Source organism: Bos indicus, chromosome 4 (assembly GCF_029378745.1).
Source record: "Bos indicus isolate NIAB-ARS_2022 breed Sahiwal x Tharparkar chromosome 4, NIAB-ARS_B.indTharparkar_mat_pri_1.0, whole genome shotgun sequence".
Classification (NCBI taxonomy): Eukaryota; Metazoa; Chordata; class Mammalia; order Artiodactyla; family Bovidae; genus Bos; species Bos indicus.
The window spans coordinates 45,447,562-45,466,232 of NC_091763.1; the positions used below are offsets into that span (position 1 = coordinate 45,447,562).

Genomic DNA, 18,671 nt, shown 5'->3' on the forward strand with positions numbered 1-18,671 from the left:
AAAAATGTAGTATATCCATACAATAGAATTATGACTTAGAAAAAGGAATGAAGATACATGCCACAACATAAATGAACCTTGAAAATATCAAGCTAAGTTAAAGAAGCTAGATACAAAGCCATATATTGTACTTGAAATATTTAAAATAGGCATGTCTACAGGGACAGAATGCTGAGCACTGAAGAACTGATGTTTTTGAATTGAGGTGCTGGAGAAGATTCTTAAGAGTCCTTTGGACAGCAAGGAGATCAAACCAGTCAATCCTAAAGGAAATCAACTCTGAATATTCATTTGAAGGACTACTGCTGTAGCTGAAGCTCCAATCCTTTGGCCACCTGATGCGAAGAGCTGACTCACTGGAAAAGACTCTAATGCTGGGAACGCCTGAGGGCAAGAAGAGAACGGGGTGACAGAGAATGCAATGGTTGGATGGCATCACCGACTCAATGGACACAAGTTTGAGCAAACTTGGAGAGGTCGTGATAGAGAAGGAACGCTGGCGTGCTGCAATCCATGGGTTCACAAAGAATCAAACACAATTTAGTGACTGAATAACAACAAACAACAACAGAGAGACAGAAAGTAGCTTAGTGGTTGTCAGGGACAGAGGGGAGGAAAGAATGGTGAGTGAGTGCTAATGGGGGTGGGATTTCCTTTGCAGGTGATGAAATATTCTGCCATTAGATATAGGTGTTAGTTGCACAACCTTGTGAATATACTAGAAGTCACTGAAAAGTAAACTTCAAATGGTAAACTTATAGTATTTGAATCACATTTTTAAAAAAAAGTATCTGAGACTGGGTATGATGTCAGAATATCTGGTTTTAGTCTTCATACCCACACTCTCTCATTCAGAGCCACCACTTGCCCTTCCTACCTGAGGGCAGGGGCTGAAGCAGGCTCCACCCAAGGTACATCTCAGATCTAAGTTCTATGGGTAAGAAATTGGGTTCATTCCCACTTCAAATTAAAGTCAACCTCCCTCTTTCAATCTTCTGCCACTTGAACTGTCTTCTCATTCTATTTCCTATTTCAAAGAAAGAATTTCTGATTATTTTTTTTAAATACCTATTTTGAGCATATATACAATACATGGCAGTTGAATGGAAAATCTCACTTAACACACCCAACAACTTTGTGAACTGGCCTTTCCTATCAACCTTGTTTTACAAATGCAGAAACTGAAGCTCAGGGGAGGAAAGGACATGGTCCAGGGCAGCAAGAAGCAGAGCCAGGCATGGAGCCAGAGCTGCCTAACTCCAGAGGTCACATCGTGACCCCTGCACTGAGCTGCCTTTCTCCACTAACTCTTCCACTTGACCCAAATCTCATGCTCCTCAACATTTTCTCTAGCAATTTGTCAACTGATTAATTCAACAGTTATATTCATCATGCCCATTACTCTTGTAAGTGATTTTCTGTAGTGATTTATGAATTGGGAAATAACCCTAAATTCTTTGTCATATGTCAAATGTGAATCATATAATAGTATTTCTTAATGAAGGTAATGCTGGCATACCCTAATGGGAAAAATAAAGAACAAACTTAGGCTAATATCCCATAAAGAGGAAAGATGAATGGCAACTTCATCTCTTGTCAACTATATTCCTTGTACCATTTACTACAGTGGTGGTGGTTTAGTTGTTAAGTCACATATGGCTCTTGTGACCCCATGGATTATAACCCACCAGGCTCCTTTGTCCCTGGGATTTCCCAGAGGCAAGAATACTGGAGTGGGTCTCCATTTCCTTCTCCAGGAGATCTTCCCAACCCAGGGATCAAACCTATGTCTTCTGCATTGCAGGTGGATTCTTACAGACTGAGCCACCAAGACTAGAGTAATTTGTTTAATTAAACTAAAGTCTTCTTGTCAATTATCTTATAGCTCATTTACCATACCGAAAAAATTCTGTGTACGAGACAGCAAAAGAGACACTGATGTATAGAACAGTCTTATGGACTCTGTGGGAGAGGGAGAGGGTGGGAAGATTTGGGAGAATGGCATTGAAACATGTAAAATATCATGTATGAAACGAGATGCCAGTCCAGGTTCGATGCACGATACTGGATGCTTGGGGCTAGTGCACTGGGACGACCCAGAGGGATGGTATGGGGAGGGAGGAGGGAGGAGGGTTCAGGATGGGGAGCACATGTATACCTGTGATGGATTCATTTTGATATTTGGCAAAACTAATACAATTATGTAAAGTTTAAAAATAAAATAAAATTTAAAAAAAAACATACCGAAAAAAGGTCATGCTTCCAGTCCCTCAATGTGTTTAAAATTTCTTAAGTATGTTACAAAATATTTCTCTGTAAAGGGACAAAAAATAAATTTAACAAGATCATCTGAGTAGTTAAACTTGATTGCAGCTAGTAAACAAAGATCACAATATATAGGACACTACTTAATGAAGTTATTAGTGGCTGCCCCTTCTTTACAGATATTATAGCCTAAATACTTGAATGTATTCATAACACGTGTATGTCTCAAACTCACACAGCTATGATATCCAAAACTGAACTGTAGCTAATGTCCAGGGATGTAGGGGTCTTGGTGATAATTACAAATTTGCAAAAAGTTCTACTTAGTTTTAATGGGAAGGATAACCAAAAATTAGCTCAAACAGACCCTATATTTTTATTCTTAGTGACAATGAAACAAAGCAGTAACAAAAACTTGTGTTCTGGAAATGAAAGATACAATCTATATCTACTGGTAAAGTACACATTTTTATTAAGTGGTAACTGTAGTGTTAGAGAAGACTCCTGAGAGTCCCTTGGACTGCAAGGAGATCCAACCAGTCCATTCTGAAGGAGATCAGCCCTGGGATTTCTTTGGAAGGAATGATGTTAAAGCTGAAACTCCAGTACTTTGGCCACCTCGTGCGAAGAGTTGACTCATTGGAAAAGACTCTGATGCTGGGAGGGAATGGGGGCAAGAGGAGAAGGGGACAACAGAGGATGAGATGGCTGGATGGCATCACTGACTCGATGGACGTGAGTCTCAGTGAACTCCAGGAGTTGGTGATGGACAGGGAGGCCTGGCATGCTGCACTTCATGGGGTCGCAAAGAGTCGGACATGACTGAGCGACTGAACTGAACTGAACTGAATAAGGAGATCCAACCAGTCCATTCTAAAGGAGATCAGCCCTGGGATTTCTTTGGAAGGAATGATGCTAAAGCTGAAACTCCAGTACTTTGGCCACCTTATGCGAAGTGTTGACTCATTGGAAAAGCCTCTGATGCTGGGAGGGATTGGGGGCAGAAGGAGAAGGGGACAACAGAGGATGAGATGGCTGGATGGCATCACCGACTCGATGGACGTGAGTCTGAGTGAACTCCGGGAGTTGGTGATAGACAGGGAGGCCTGGCGTGCTGCGATTCATGGGGTCACAAAGAGTTGGACATGACTGAGCGACTGAACTGAACTGAACTGAACTGAACATAAGATTTACTAAAACTTGAAGTCTTAAAATAGTTACTTTGTTTTGTAAATCTATCCCTATTCATCTAGAGTGCCATATCACTCTGGGAATAAAATCATTAAGTTCTAAAGTTCTAATACCATGCTTTAAAGATAATACTGAAAATATTAAATTTTTACGGTACTTGCTTAATCTCTATTAGAACATCATATGATTGACTGAATCCAAGAAAACGTCTTGGATCTGAGCACTACATTTTCTCCCCAAACTTATATCTCATCAAATCTTGTCATTCTAGAATGGTCTTACCAAAAAATAAATTAAAAGCATAGGAAATTATAAAAGCTTAAGTGAAAAACTGCTAAGATGACTGATGTATTAGCTGAGCAAAATTATCTAGGAATTACAAAGCAATTCATGCAGCATCTAACAAAAGTTTAATTTATGCAGGGTCTAACAATTTGAAGTGTGGCTGCTACTCATCAGAACTGCAAACCTGATTCTCAGGTTTTAGAAAGCCAGAACACCAAAAACTAAGCGATATGCTTTTAGAGCCAGAATACTAAGTATTGAGTAAAATGAATTTCAGTGTCTGGACAAGGAACAATTTTGTATGAAAGGATATTTAAATAGCCTTTCATTGAGCAACCACAATGAGCCTTGAAGATTTACATGATTGAGCTGGAATTCAGTGCCAAAGACAAGAGGGAAGCATTTTTTTCTGGGATACACAAAGAGATATCCATAATTAAACATCAGTCCTCCCTAGGGCAGCATGTTTTCTTACATTGACAAGCAAAATGAGGTATTTCAAATCATGCGTTACTGGCATACAGTCAGCTTTTGTGTAGCTATTGTTTTCATGTATTTCTGGCCATTAGGCATTTGTCTATTTTTGGTCACTGAGACATACATTTTAAAGAATTCTGGTTTTACACAGAAGCATATGTAATTATGATAGAGGGATTACATTTATACAACGATATCTTAAGAGTAATTATGGCCTTATTTAGGCTGGTCATACACACATATTATATTCAAAAGAGAGTGACTATAACTTTAGTGTAATCAGTACAACTAAAATTAACTATAAGCAGAAAAAAAGGGCTTCTCAGGTGGCTCAGTGGTAAAGAGTCCACCTGCTAATACATGAGACGCAGGTTTGATCCCTGGATCAGGAAGACCCTCTGGAGAAGGAAATGGAAACCCACTCCAGCATCCCTGCCTGAAAAATCCCATGGACAGAGGAGCCTGATGGGCTGTAATCCATGGAGGTCACAAAGAGCTGGACATGACTGAGCACACACATGCATACACACACATTTAACTAGTTGTGATAAGCAAGGCAAAGTAAAACATACAGCTGGGCCTAGAAAAGTACTTCTGGAATTTTTTTCCACTTATACGCATATGTGCTCAGTCACTCAGTTGTGTATTGGCAGGCAGTTCTTTACCAGCTAAGCTTATCACACACTAATTCCACAATATATTGGAAAAATGCAAATAAGTCATATTTGCTTAAAATTTCATCAGTTAAAAGTGTTAGTCACTGTCCATGGAATTCTCCAGGCAAGAATACTGGAGTGGGTTGCCATTCCCTTCTCCAGGAGATCTTCCCAACCTAGGGATCAAACCTGGGTCTCTTGCACTGCAGGTGGTTTCTTTACTGACTGAGCCACCTTAAATCAGAGCTTAATGATAGATTATGTATTCAATACTTTTGTTCTACCTCAAAGACTGCCACATTATTTCAGTCTGATTCCTATAGCTACAAAACTATCAAAAAGCAGCAATTCTGTTACATTTTACCTTCTATAAGACTGTTATTTTATTTTCTTATCTGTACCCTACTCAAATCTTCTCCATTCTATTTAAATTATAAAGACTATATGACACTTAAGTACCAAAAATTTAATGTGCTTTTGTTTCCAAAATGATCGTTTATCTAAAAAGACATTTAATCTTCTGTTTTCTATTATATTATTTATAAAGATTAACTGTTTAATGATTTTCAAGTTATTTTATTAAATTTTGTTTTTAAGATAACTTACCACTATCACATAAACACACAAAAAATTATTTGGATATTACTGGAACTTAAAAAAAGATCTCAATTACCTATCCATCCACATAAAAATCATGTCCTATAAAAACGCCAAGTGACCGGTGGGAGACCTGAGTATTTGATTATGGAGGTCAAACTGCCATCAATAGACTTCAAGTTCAGAAGTTTCTTCAGCCTCTATATCTTAGGGCTGGAGGTCATGGGAAGACTACGTGTCACTTAGCCAAACCAAAATACATTCTAATTCAAGTGAAACTGCCTTTTTACAACCTTTTAAAGTCACCATGGAAAATATATTAAGGCCAAGGTGTCTTTAAATCATTTCTAACAATTTTCAATTCTTAGTTTTTCGTTTGGCTTACTAGCTAAAATCTGAGGCATATGATACATGCATCATATATATTCTTTCAGTATATGTTTACAATATACTTATAAATGATACTTAATGACTCTTCTCATTTCAAGCCTCCATCTTGGCAAACGATGGTTACTTCATTCAGCCAAGTTCTCTCAAATCATCTGGAGCTATAATCCTCAGATTAATTCCACCTGAGAACTGTTTCTCTGTGTGTATGCTTCTTCCCCACCCCAGCCTGGTCTAGCCAAAGGAAGTACATAGAAATCCTGGACTGAGAACAGCAGCTGCTTCAGGTATCAAGATTTATAATTGACAGGGAAGCCTGGCATGCTGCAGTCCATGGGTCGCAAAAAGTTGGATACAACTGAGTGACTGAACAACAAGTTTTACTAAATATTTTCTATGTGGTGAGGGCTTTATCACCTCCTTTCATCCTTGCAACTGCTCAACACCTTATGAAGCAGGTGCCATTGTCATCAGCATTTCATAGATGAGGAAATTAAGCTTAGTAAGCAACGTGGCTGAGCCACATGACTAATGAAGGCTGGGGTCTGGATCTGTGAGCAGGTCTCCCCGACTGCATGGTGCACACTCTTACCCCACCCACACCCCCCACATATGCTCCTTCTGGTCCAGGCTTGGCTGATGTCAGTGTGCACCTGGACTCTCCCTGCCCTGTCACATCAGACCTTTAACCATTGAACAGTCTCTTTGCATGCACTCCTGGACCTGACAGTTTGTTCTCCATGCTGACAACAGAGTGATCCCTTTAAAATGAAAGTCTGTTCAAGTCACTCCTCAGCTGAGGCCCTCAAAGGACCCTCTGCTCCTGGATGCTCTGGCCCTGGTCTCCTATCCAGCCTTATCTCCTTCCCTCTTGGTTCCAGGTCAGTCACTCCAAGGTTTTCTTTTCATTCCTAGAACACAGGCAGCCTCTTCCCACACTGAGGCCTTTGCATCTATTGTTCTCTCTTTCAGGTGTGCTGTGCCCCACCTTCCACAGGGAGCTAATTCCCTCTCATTCTTCACATCTCAGCTCAGTACAACTTCCCCAGGAAAGCTTTTCCTAACTATATGCCATTTTACTCCAGTTTAGATTTCATTTCTCTGTCACACCCTTTCCCAGCACTCAGTACATTTCCTAGCTAGCCCCTAGCAAGATTTACTATTACATATTTATATGGTCATTTAAATAATGTCTCTCCCACTTAATCAATGTAGACGAGTGGTTCTCAAAATTTAGTAGGTATCAAAATCACCTCAAGTGCTTATTAAAAAACTGAACACTGTCTCACCGCCCACAGTATCTAATTCACTGAGTCTGGAGTAAGGCCAGGAACTCTCTAGTTACAAGTTCCCAGGGATGCTCAAGGTGTGGACCCTGGACTGATCCAGTACAGTGGTTCTCAACCCTGGATAAACAGTAAAATCACCTGGGAGCCAACGCCAAGCCCTGTTCTCAGGGGTTCTGATTTTACTGGGGTAAGGCAGAACCCAGGACATCTTATCCCAAATACTGCATACTTATCCTAGAACTGTTTTTATCTAAAATTTAAATTTAGCCAGTATCCTGTACATTTTTATTTGTTAAATCTGGTGACCCTACTTGAAAATCCTACATAACATAACACATAGTATAGCATATATTTAGGTACACATATTGTTTATATATATATATATATATATATATATGTAATTATAACTGACCTCTCATTTCTACAGAGCACAGTAAAGGTGGGAATAAAAAAGTGGAATTTTTAGACTTAAAGAGAATTTTATTTTTTCTGAAGACCTTAAAAGTAGCAACCAACAGATTATAAAAGCTTATCTGGGATCTTTTAAAAACAGGGCAAATTCTCAATGTCAGATAATTTTAACAAGATGATTAAATGACTTCTTGGTTTCTTTACCCTGAGGCTGTGAACCTCATCTTAGGTCAGCAGGGTACCACTGCAACCTCAACATTATTGCTCTGACATCAAGCAGTAATGCATCTGGGCAGAGCTCTGCTGAGACTCAACATAGAGGGGATGCTCCTTCATATATCAAAAGTAGGTAAAACTTATTTATTTAATAAATACCCTAGGAAAAATAAAACATTGAACACATGGCTGCCTTCAATAAAGAAATTCTTTCTCACATTAATGGAGGAAATCTCATAGTTTTCTAATCTCAGAGTAGGATCAGAGATTTCATGTCTTACATAAATTGATACAGTAAATTTGCATTTTTGATGCTGTAAAGGGTCTACTGAATTCCAGATTGGCATGTTTATCAAGTTATGGGTAAACTACAGATTTTCAAATCTAGAACCCTCTGTGATCAGTGACCATCACATAGCCTTCTGCCCCCACTTAAGTAAACTTCCAGGTCTCTGGGTTAAGGACAAAGACTCCATATAAGTATTTTAAATATTACATCACATTATTTTATGAATACGCAGAGAATGCAATGATTTCAACAATTATTGCTATCTTTCACTGTGTGTGATGCTTACTTGCCAAACAATATGACAGTTTTCACCTACTCCAAGATTTTAAGAACTGTTTATAAAAACAGGTTACTGAATAAATGCATGGCATCAGAATGAATTCCAATTCCATCAACCTAAATGACAGAACACAGGAATCCACTCAAATCCCACAGGAGCAAGTGTAATAGCAGCAGTACACAGAGAGAGGAATAGATTGGCCATCACACCAAACTCATGGTTGGTTGCATATTTATGACTTACTTCAACTCACTTAACTTCAAGCAAACATACAAAAATCACTTCAGATTTTTTCTCTGAAATAATAAATGTCAAATACTTTTAGATATTTCAAAAATAAGACCTATAACTGTGTAAAATATAGCTTACCAAACCCAAATGCATTAGACCCTCCAATGCTCTGTGAAGCCTTAACACTGGTAGACGTGTATAGTCCAGTCACCAGCAAGCCGTCAAAGAAGGTGCTTGTCGAAATTGTCACTGAAACACAGGGGAAAAAAGAAACCTCAATTAATACAGTCAGAATAATGAGATACATTTCTGAAGTGTTAGACACTGTCAAAACAGTCTTTCCTCATTATTAACAAATTATTTTTATACTATCCCTACTTAGTATTTCCTTAATATCAGCAATTACACAGGAACAAAAAGAAACTCAGAACTCCAACGTCTGTAATCGCTGGTCCTAAATTTAGCACATCAGCCCCACCTTTCTGCTTTCATTTACACTTTCCCTAGCTATGTGCAAACTCAACAGAAAATAACGTGGTACTGAATAGTTGCTTTCCCACCTTCACCACCACCCCTGAAGGCAGTCAAAGGCATTGCTGGAGTTTTGGCATTGTGATGAAACACTCTTATTTTCTTAACTATTCCATACTGTGGGAAACAATCTGACATCAGCTGAAAGCAGAACAGTAAGTTGTGCTGCACTTCTTATTGTTCGTCTGTGTTTCATAGATGAAGTCTTTAACAAAAGCAGGCTAATTTGCATGAAGACAGTCAGCCCTTTTCCTTTTGAAAACAAGAAAAGAAGACCACTACATGCTTTAAGTTTTAGAACAAAGTCTACAAGAGGAGTCCAAATGGTTTCATAACCAGAAAATCAGGATGTTCCTGAGGAAAAAAGGGTTAAATTAACTGCATCTGTACACTACTTAGGTTTGGCTTCTTAAAATTGTATCTTGCTCACAACCCTAAAAGTTGGTCATAACCTCCTCCTTGAAAATAATTTTTTCTCCTGCATTGCTTTTATTATAACAAGATGAAGTCATTTGTAGGAAGCAGCCAAGAGAAGGTATTATTATTGTGGCAGTACACAGTATAAGACTGAAATCGCTTGCTGGCAGTAAGGAGAATGACCAGAGTCACAATAACTGTGATGAGAATGTTTAAATTAAACTCCAGGAAATCCAGTGAGTAGAGCAGAATGGTTTGAAACGTCCATATCATAAAACATACATAAAACACATGTATCAACAGAAGAGCCTGACAACACACTACCCCCAAAATGGCACTGGATGTTGAAGTAAATCGTCGCCACACTCTTTAGTCAGATTTGAGTGCTGGCATGTAAACCACATGAAAACCATTCAGCGGGGCACTGAGATAGTAGTTTATATGCATTATCTCATTTCATTATCAAAACATCTTTGTAGAGGGGGTACTGTTACTATTCCCAGGATACAAGTGAGGAATCTGTGGCATGGAGCAATGAGGAACCTTGCCCAGGACCATCTGATAACATCTAAACTTTTTGATGCTGTTTATCTGGCTTCTCTCCCATTTTTTTCTCTGCCTCTCTGCCCCCACCACCCTGCCCAACTGGATCCCACAGTCGCAAACTGGCCGTGGCCAAACTTTTGTTCAGTAACCTCTTTCCCACATTATTCACATGCATTAGGAGTATTTCAAAAGCAAGATGAAAGCTATAGGAGTCAATATCACTGTTGACTAGAAAGGAAGAAGGCCAAAGGCAGTCAGGAGGTATCCCATGGCATGCTGGTTAAAACCTAGGCCAGATAACAGATGAGATCTGGGTCCTGGGCCCTCATATGCTGCTACCTGTTCTTCAGCAAAACCACTTTGCCTCTCAGAGTCTAAATTTCCTCATTTATAGAATCACAGCTTAGTTGTCAGCCATCTGTTTTGCTTATTACCCCAGATTCCCACAACTGGTTCTACTGATCCCTTCATCCTTCAGTTCCGTGAGATAAAAAGGTTCTTAAACGTCCCCCTCCCATCTAGGAGTTTTAAAATTAAGTCACTTCCTGTTAAGTTGCCTATACTAACCACAGGACTCAAATGCTGTTGTCTCAGGTCATCCTTCACAGCCTGCAGAGCCTCAATGTGGATTCACAGGACCCTGCTTTTACCTACTGCCTCTCAATCCACTCTACTCCAGTCCAGCAAGATGGCACCTATCTGGTGTTAATGCACAAGCACCGCCACTGTGGATTTCTCTCCATTTCCTTATGCTTCTATTCTGGTTCCTATTCCCAAGATTATGAAAAATGTAAGGGCTTATGGTTTGGGGATTGAGGCAAAACTAAATTTGAGTCTTACCCGGTCTCTACCTTTGTTCCATGTGTGATCCTGGGGTGAGTCACTGACTGTTGCTGTTCAGTCACTAAGTCATGTCTGACTCTTTGAAACTCCGGGGACTGCAGCACACCAGGCTTCCCTGTCCTTCACTATCTCCCTGAGTTTGCGCAAAGTCATAGATATCCATATACAAAAAGGAATGATAATACTATCAGGTTTACTGTAAAAAATAAAGGCAAATGTTTATTACCTATCAATGTATCCAGATCCTTAACACACTATCATGCATATAGTAACGAATCAATAAAAGTTACTTTTCCCTGCCCTTTTGTAGACCTGAAAGCCCTGCTTTGCTCTTCCCTTCCTGAGAGCTGGGCTTCTGTACAGACGTCCTGGCATCTCCCTCGCTAGATGCCTGGGTGTGCCCAATCACCGGACGGCCTGCATCTGAGTCCTGCTGACTGCTAGGGTTCTCCATGTACCCTTCCCACCCACTACTTCATTTGCGACCACAGTTCACTCAAGTCTGAACTGTGACTATAAGTGGGCCCAAGATAAATAACATCCCCAGCTTGTTATTAATTTATCTTCCTTTCCAAAAGATATTCTTCAAGCATCTGTTCATGTTAACTTAGAACAGAAGCTAAACACTCTCAGAGAAGTGGCTAAGACAGAAAAGAACCATGCATGGCAGCTCTCAATCTTTCTTCTACTGCTCTCAGTTATTCATTTCTGGCCTCAAACAGCTATGTTCCTCCCAGAAAAACATAAGCCCTGCAATGCCTGCTGTGACAATTGATAAATTCAGTTTATTGATGGCTTGCATATATCTAGGGAAGTTTCAGTCCCTTAGAGACATGCATCGAGGAAGCTGTCTAGGTGGTCTGTGACTCATGTGGTTACTGAGCATGGCCACAGTCTATTCTGCCCCTTAGATATCCATCCCAGTCGTTAATCCTTGCCAGACCTCCCCTCTTAACCACTACCCAGTGCCTCTTTAGACCTGAGGATGAAGCAAATTCTGATCTTAATTCTTCCACACACCACACAAGAAGCCTACGTCAGATCAGTCCTTTTCTTTACTTAGATTCTTGGGTGCTGAAGCAGCCAGGTCTAGTAAAAACAGTCCATGACTAAGAGAAGTGTACTTAAGTATCATTAATTTGCTATGCTCAGACTGACTAAGCTCTTATCTCTACTTGATTCTATTTCTAGTAGTGATGTAAATATCTATTATTTGGTAATGTCATGCATAGGTGGGCTTAAATGTGACCCCACAGATTGCAGCATGCCAGGTTCCCCTCTCCTCCACTATCTCCTGAAGTTTGCTCAAATTTATGTCCATTGAGTCAGTGATGGTTCCTAACCATCTCATCCTCTGCTGCCCCCTTCCTTGCTAAATATGCAAGACATCATTTCTAAACATGAAATGACTTAGAAAAAAAATCATAAGAAAAACACTACTCTTAGAGACTCTTGGCTTTACATACTATCCATACTATAGTATGGATAAAGTATTCATGCTTTACATACTATCCATAAGCCGACTACTCTCAAATTTCTATCTCCAGTCCAAACCTCTTTATACATTCTCTCTCTGTATACACACACGCACACACACACACACACACACACATACTGCTTAACACTTCTACTCAATACTCCCACTCAGAGGTCTGTGAGACATCTTAACTTCAACATGACCAAAACCGAAAACCCACCCCACCCCTCAAAACTGCTTCTCCTGCAGCCTTTCTCAGCTCTGCTGATGGCAGTACCATTGTTCCTGCTGCTTAGGCCAAAACTCTCTAATTTTGGAACCACCTTCTCCCATACTCTGAATGCAGTCCATCAGTAAATCATGTTGGTTCTGCCTTCAGATCATATCCAGAATCTGACCACTTACCACACTGTTCTGAGCTATCATCATCTCTCCCATTGTTGCATTAGATATTAATCTGGTCTTCCTGGTTCTATCCTTCTCTGTAGTATCTTCCCAGTATAAGAGTCAGAGGAATTCTTTTAAGACATCCAGTCATATCACTCCACTGCTTAGAACTCTCCAATGCTCTCAGTCAATGTCTTTATAGTGGCCTACAAGGTCCTATGTGATCTGTCACTGTTCCCTCTCTGTTCTCGTCACCTTCTGCTCTCCTCCTGGCTCACCCCACTCCAGGTATGCTAGCCTCCTTGCTGTAATCACATATATCAAGCCTTTGTACTAGCACTTTCCTCTCTGCCTTGGACTCTCTTTCTCCAGATACTGAAGGGTCAATGGTTTATATAAAAATCATCTGATAATAACTTAATGGCTTACATAGGTAAACACATTTAAACAATTCAGTCTGTCTTATGATCTACTTTGGAGAAGGAAATGGAAACCCACTCCAGTATCCTTGCCTGGAAAATCTCATGGACAGAGGAGCCTGGTGGGCTGCAGTCCATGAGGTCGCAAAGGGCTGGACACGACTGAGCGACTAACACTAATACTATGATCTACTTATTTTCATGGTTTTACAAATGCTTATGGTAAATTTATAAAATTCTTTTCCAGAAGACTTTTTTCCTTGGAGTCAACTTTTTTTATCTTTTAATATTTTCATTAAAAACCGTTGTATGGAGAACTAGCCACTTTAACTATAGAGGAAAAAAAGCAATATAAATAATATGGACTGCAAGTAGAATTTTGAAGTTACCAGTACATTTTAGGGAAGAAATAAAGCAAGTAGATTATTACCTATAATCAGAAACCATATGTGTCTTATAAGATCACATAATTCCCTTGTTTAATAAATATCTCTAGCTCCCTATCATCCACAGATTAAAATCTTATATTTAGTGTGATTTCAAAGTCCTTCATGTTGTGGCCATATCCAGTCTCTACAGTAAATTTTCCCCATTTTAGCTGCAAATATCCTTTGATCCACTTCAACTAGGACATGTTCTTAACTAACCCGTTTCCTTGCCTTTCTTTAAAGGGTAACTTCACCAACAGTTACTTTCCTGGTTTCCTTTTGCTGAAATTCTATCCATTCTTCAGGGACAGGTTCAAATGATATCTCTCTCATGAAGGCTCTTCTGACCTCCTAGGGAAAGCTCCTCTCTCCTCTCACTGACCCCAGTGAGAGGGGTCTATTAACATGGAATACTTGAAACATTCTAACTTCCACAGAGCCTGGCCCAGAGGAAGATGTTTGTTAAATTCAACAGATGTTTGTTAAATTCAACCATACATTTTTTTAATCCTATGGCATCATAATGCAATCTAACTATGGAAAGTTAGGTAATTGACCCTATTCCTTAAAAAAAGGAGATAATAATAAATGCTATCAAAATTATTTGGACATTCTGTCTAGATTTTTATTTTTTAAGTCTCTGTCCCGTGCTTTTGAATAAATTTTTCTGTTATTGGATTAGCAAAAAAAAAAAAATTCAACCATGCAATATTTGAAAGAAAAACAAACACCTATATGAAAAGATACATGCACTTCAATGTTCATAGGAGCATTATTTACAATTGCCAAGACACGGAGACAACCTAAGCGCTCACTGACACGAATGCATAAAGAAACTGCTGTATACAATGGAATACTACTCAACCATAAAAAAGAACAAAATGTTGCCATTTGCAGCAACATGGATGGACCTAGGGGGCATTATACTAAGCAAAGTAAGTCAGAGAAAGAAATACTGTATGATATCACTTATATGTGTAATCTTTAACAAACTAGTGAATATAACAAAAAAAAACAAACTTATAGATACAGAGAATAAACTGGTGGTTACCAGTGGGGGAGTGGCATTACAGGGATGGAGGGCATGGAAGGTAAAAACTACTGTGTGTAAGACAGGCTCAAGAATGTATTGAACAATACAGGAAATATGGCCTATATTTTGTAATACCTATAAATGGAAAGTAACCTTTAAAAATTATATATACTTATAAAAATTAAATAGTTTTTAAAAAAATCAACCATACAGAAACATTTGTTACATCATCGTGGGTGTGCACTCAATTGCTTCAGTCCTGTCTGATTCTTTCTGACCCTATGGACTATTGCCCATCAGGCTCCTCTGTCTATGGAATTCTCCAAGCAAAATCACTGCAGTATGTTGCTATGCCTTACTCCAGGAGATCTTCCTGACCCAGGGATTGAACCTGCATCTCTTGCATTGCAGGTAGAGTCTTTATGCACTGAGTCACCTGGGAAGCCCTTGTTACAACATAAAGTAACATAAAAATAAAATGTAACTGAGAATATAGTATAGCCAATGTAACTAAAATTGTGAAATCTCTATCTCTTCTACAGAAAAAAAAAGGACCAGTGCTGTTCATTCAGGAATATGAAAGTAGAAGTTTCTCCTGAAAGAAAACAAAAATAAAAATTAATGCAGTATTTTTATTGTAGTACTCAAAAAATCAGAAATATCTAAGAAATTTCTGGTTGAATTTTACATTTAACCATAAAAGCGGTTATTTTGCATATGTATACATATATATATACTTTATGTGTGCATATGTCTGTATATATACATATTTTATGTACATACCAAATTAATCTTCTCATAATTTTGTCACTAAGACACTCTTATCCTCACTCTGAAGCTACTCTGCCATTTCCTCAAATGAAAAATAAGAAAGGATCAAAAGGCTGAGGAGGTTGTACATATCTCTCTCACATCTGTGTTAAATTGGCAATGAGCTTAGCACTGGGAGTCTATGAATATGGATTGCCGGGTTGTGACAGCTGAATGAAAACATGATGTAGTGACACAATTCAATTCTTATCAGTGGCTCAAAGAGAACCTCTGTCTTAAAATGACTAATTACAGAGTCAGTTATTATCTATTATAGCGTCTATTAACTGTTTCCAATAAGACCCTAATACCATTCTTGCAGAAAATCACGGCAAGATGAAAGTCTGGAAGAAAATAAATTTAGACATTTAATGCTGTTTGCATTTCATCCTAAAGCTTCTGGCTTACAAATGCTCTATGGGCCATTAAATTTTGATCACTTCAAGCATATTCCATTACTACTTTATACAAAAGACCTTTAATATGTGCAGAAAAGAAACATATTTTGTAGTATTTGAAATGATGTTTCCTTTTCTTCCAAGATGACAAACATCAGAGGACAGAAAATTGCAAAAATCTTGAAATTAAGTATTAGTGACAATGCACCTATTGCAAAAAGCTTCCATGTCTTATTTTTATATATTTTGAAAATGAAAAGCACCAGAACTAATACTGTCAATATTAAAAAAAATGCTGCTTCATTTTGCCTTATGAACAGAAACTCATTTGCCTTTGAATACAGAACAGATTAAATAGCCTGAGGAACAAACATATTACTCTGAAAATGAAACCAACTCAGTTTATTTGCCACAAAATTTCATCAACATGATGTGTTCAACTCCTGATTCTTCCTTAAAGTGCCACTAGCCCTGAGTACCAAATAGAGACTATCTAAAAATACATTATAATCTACACTCAAATTCTATAATAACATGATCCTCAAACTACTTTTCATTACCTATATTAATTCCATTATGACATGGTTTTATGTGGTTTTCAAATATTAAGCCAGCCATTTCAATAATAACATCCCCAAACCAACAATAGCTGAAAAAAAATCCCACTGACATGTAAAAGAAATGACTGGAGGTCAAGATTCACTGAGATAGAAGGAATGAATCCATAGCAATGAACTGGACACAGAAATCTTATAATGAGACCAGGAATAAATAGACTCCAGTTAACCTTGTGAGAGGTAGAGAGAGATCACTCATGCCTTACCTATTTACTCTAACAGCTACTCAAAACAGGCACAAGAGGAAGGTTACGGCTGTCCACCAGTGTCAGTCTCTAGAGAGGCACTGCTAAATGAACCTCACTCACTCTTTCCTGCTTCTGTAAATCTCTATTAAATGGCGGACCTAGAACATCTCTAACAGCATTTTACCCTCAAATGAAATTGTCCCCTCCATCCCTCCTCCTCCTCTTCATCATCATGCTCATCACAGCTAAACAATATTTGACCACTATATGCCAGGTGCTGTGGTAAGTCTTATAAGAATATTTAATCATTTCAATATCCCTATGAAATAAGTACTATAAATACACGCTTTCATCCATGAGAATGCTGAAACAAAGAGGTGAGGGTGGGCTGAGAAACACACTTTACATGGCATGGAAAAGATGGCTGTAAGAAATGGAAGCCATGCTCCTCATCCCAAATGTACTTCATTCATCTCCTGGAAGACCTGACAGGGTGGCAGGGGCTTGACCTTCTTGCAGAAGGCAATGGCACAGTGGTACTCATTCAGGCATCTGCCCAGCATTTAACCTGATGTCTGCTGCACCAATTATCACAGCCCTTTTTAAAGAAAAGATCATTATTATTACTCTTCTTTTTCATTTTATATGGCTTTGTACTTTTGGATATGTACTTTTGTTCCTTGGGGACAAAGAGGGCAGAAAAAAAGGCCTCCAGGGAGGACTAAATGCAGGGTAATGGAGAACTAAGTTGAAGATCACAATAATAAGGTCAGAAAGCCCTGGATCAGCCCACCTCCTAAAACAGAGGAAGCATACCCTGGCAAATGCCCTCCCACCTTTGTTTCCATCTGAAAGGAGGGCGAAAACTGAGTATGATCTGGGGATTATGACAGGTGCAGGGAACCTATTACATGCAAAATTTAATGATGTACTAAAACATTTTTGATGGTTTGTAAAAATGTTCTTTGCTGGCTGGAAGAGGAATCTAGCATCTCTGTGGAAGTCTATTATGATATATTTATATTACAGATTCACAGAGTCAGATGAGCCACAAGGAGTCTCTAAGTCTTATCTTTCCGGCACCACCAATAATAAAAGGAGAGCCACTGAGATTTTTCCCTCCTTTAAATTCTTCCTAGGAGATAAAATAGATGCAGTCAAATGTGTTTGTGAACTTATTATTTTTAAAATTAAGCCCTTTGGAAGTAAGTTTAAACATCAGTGTTAATGTAAATCTTTTGTTTCTCTATCCCTCAACATTCCCTTTCCTTTATGCCCCAGGGTTGTCTCTTTCTTTCCTTTTCTCTCTCTCTTTTACCAGAATTTCTGAAAACACTAACAACTGGGATAAAATCTCACATATCTTATTTAGGTGAAATCCCTTCCTGAGACTTGGAGACCTAGATTCAGAATAAGCACCTGAGATGAGGTCCTGAACAATATTTTTGAAACTGCCTTAGGATTGTTCAATTTATGCTAAACACAAATTCTTTACTAGTCATCTTGAATATAAAGGAGAAAAATAGGGTTTTACAATAATTTACCCTACTTTTTAGTCTCAAGTGAAGTTAAAGCAGTAATGATTTTTTCCTGTCATCCACTTTTGGCTTTCGTAACGTGATTTTGAAGTTTCAAAAATTCCTACAAATAATGATAAAATTGTTTAGTTTTTAAAACTAAAAATACTTATTTTCTTTATAAATAGCACTTTATTATAATTGAGAGAACTCTTGTCAAGAATTACTGGTATTTATGATTTATCTCTGCCCTTATTTTTCATGTATTACTTTTATATGAGGTCAGATGATACTCATACATGAAAATTTCATATTGTTGGCCCTGCACTTGATAAATTATTAAAGTGATATGAATAAGAATGTGGTGTTCAGATTTTCAGCAATTTTTACCCTTTTGTTCTTTATTTTTTTAAATGAAAGACTACCTTGTCTATAACTCATTATAACTTTTTAAAATTTAAGCAAAAATTAGCTTTAAAAGAAAGC

The 18,671-nt window shown here is 38.4% G+C and overlaps 1 protein-coding gene across 1 annotated transcript in view; it reads right to left on the reverse strand.

Moving 5' to 3' along the window:
- RELN (reelin) overlaps positions 1 to 18,671 on the reverse strand; it is a 558,072-nt gene that overhangs the window by 477,032 nt on the left and 62,369 nt on the right. Inside the window, exon 2 of the mRNA XM_070787714.1 lies at positions 8,713 to 8,823. Within this exon, the coding sequence (XP_070643815.1) occupies positions 8,713 to 8,823 (111 nt within the window). The remainder of the gene's footprint in view (positions 1 to 8,712; positions 8,824 to 18,671) is intronic.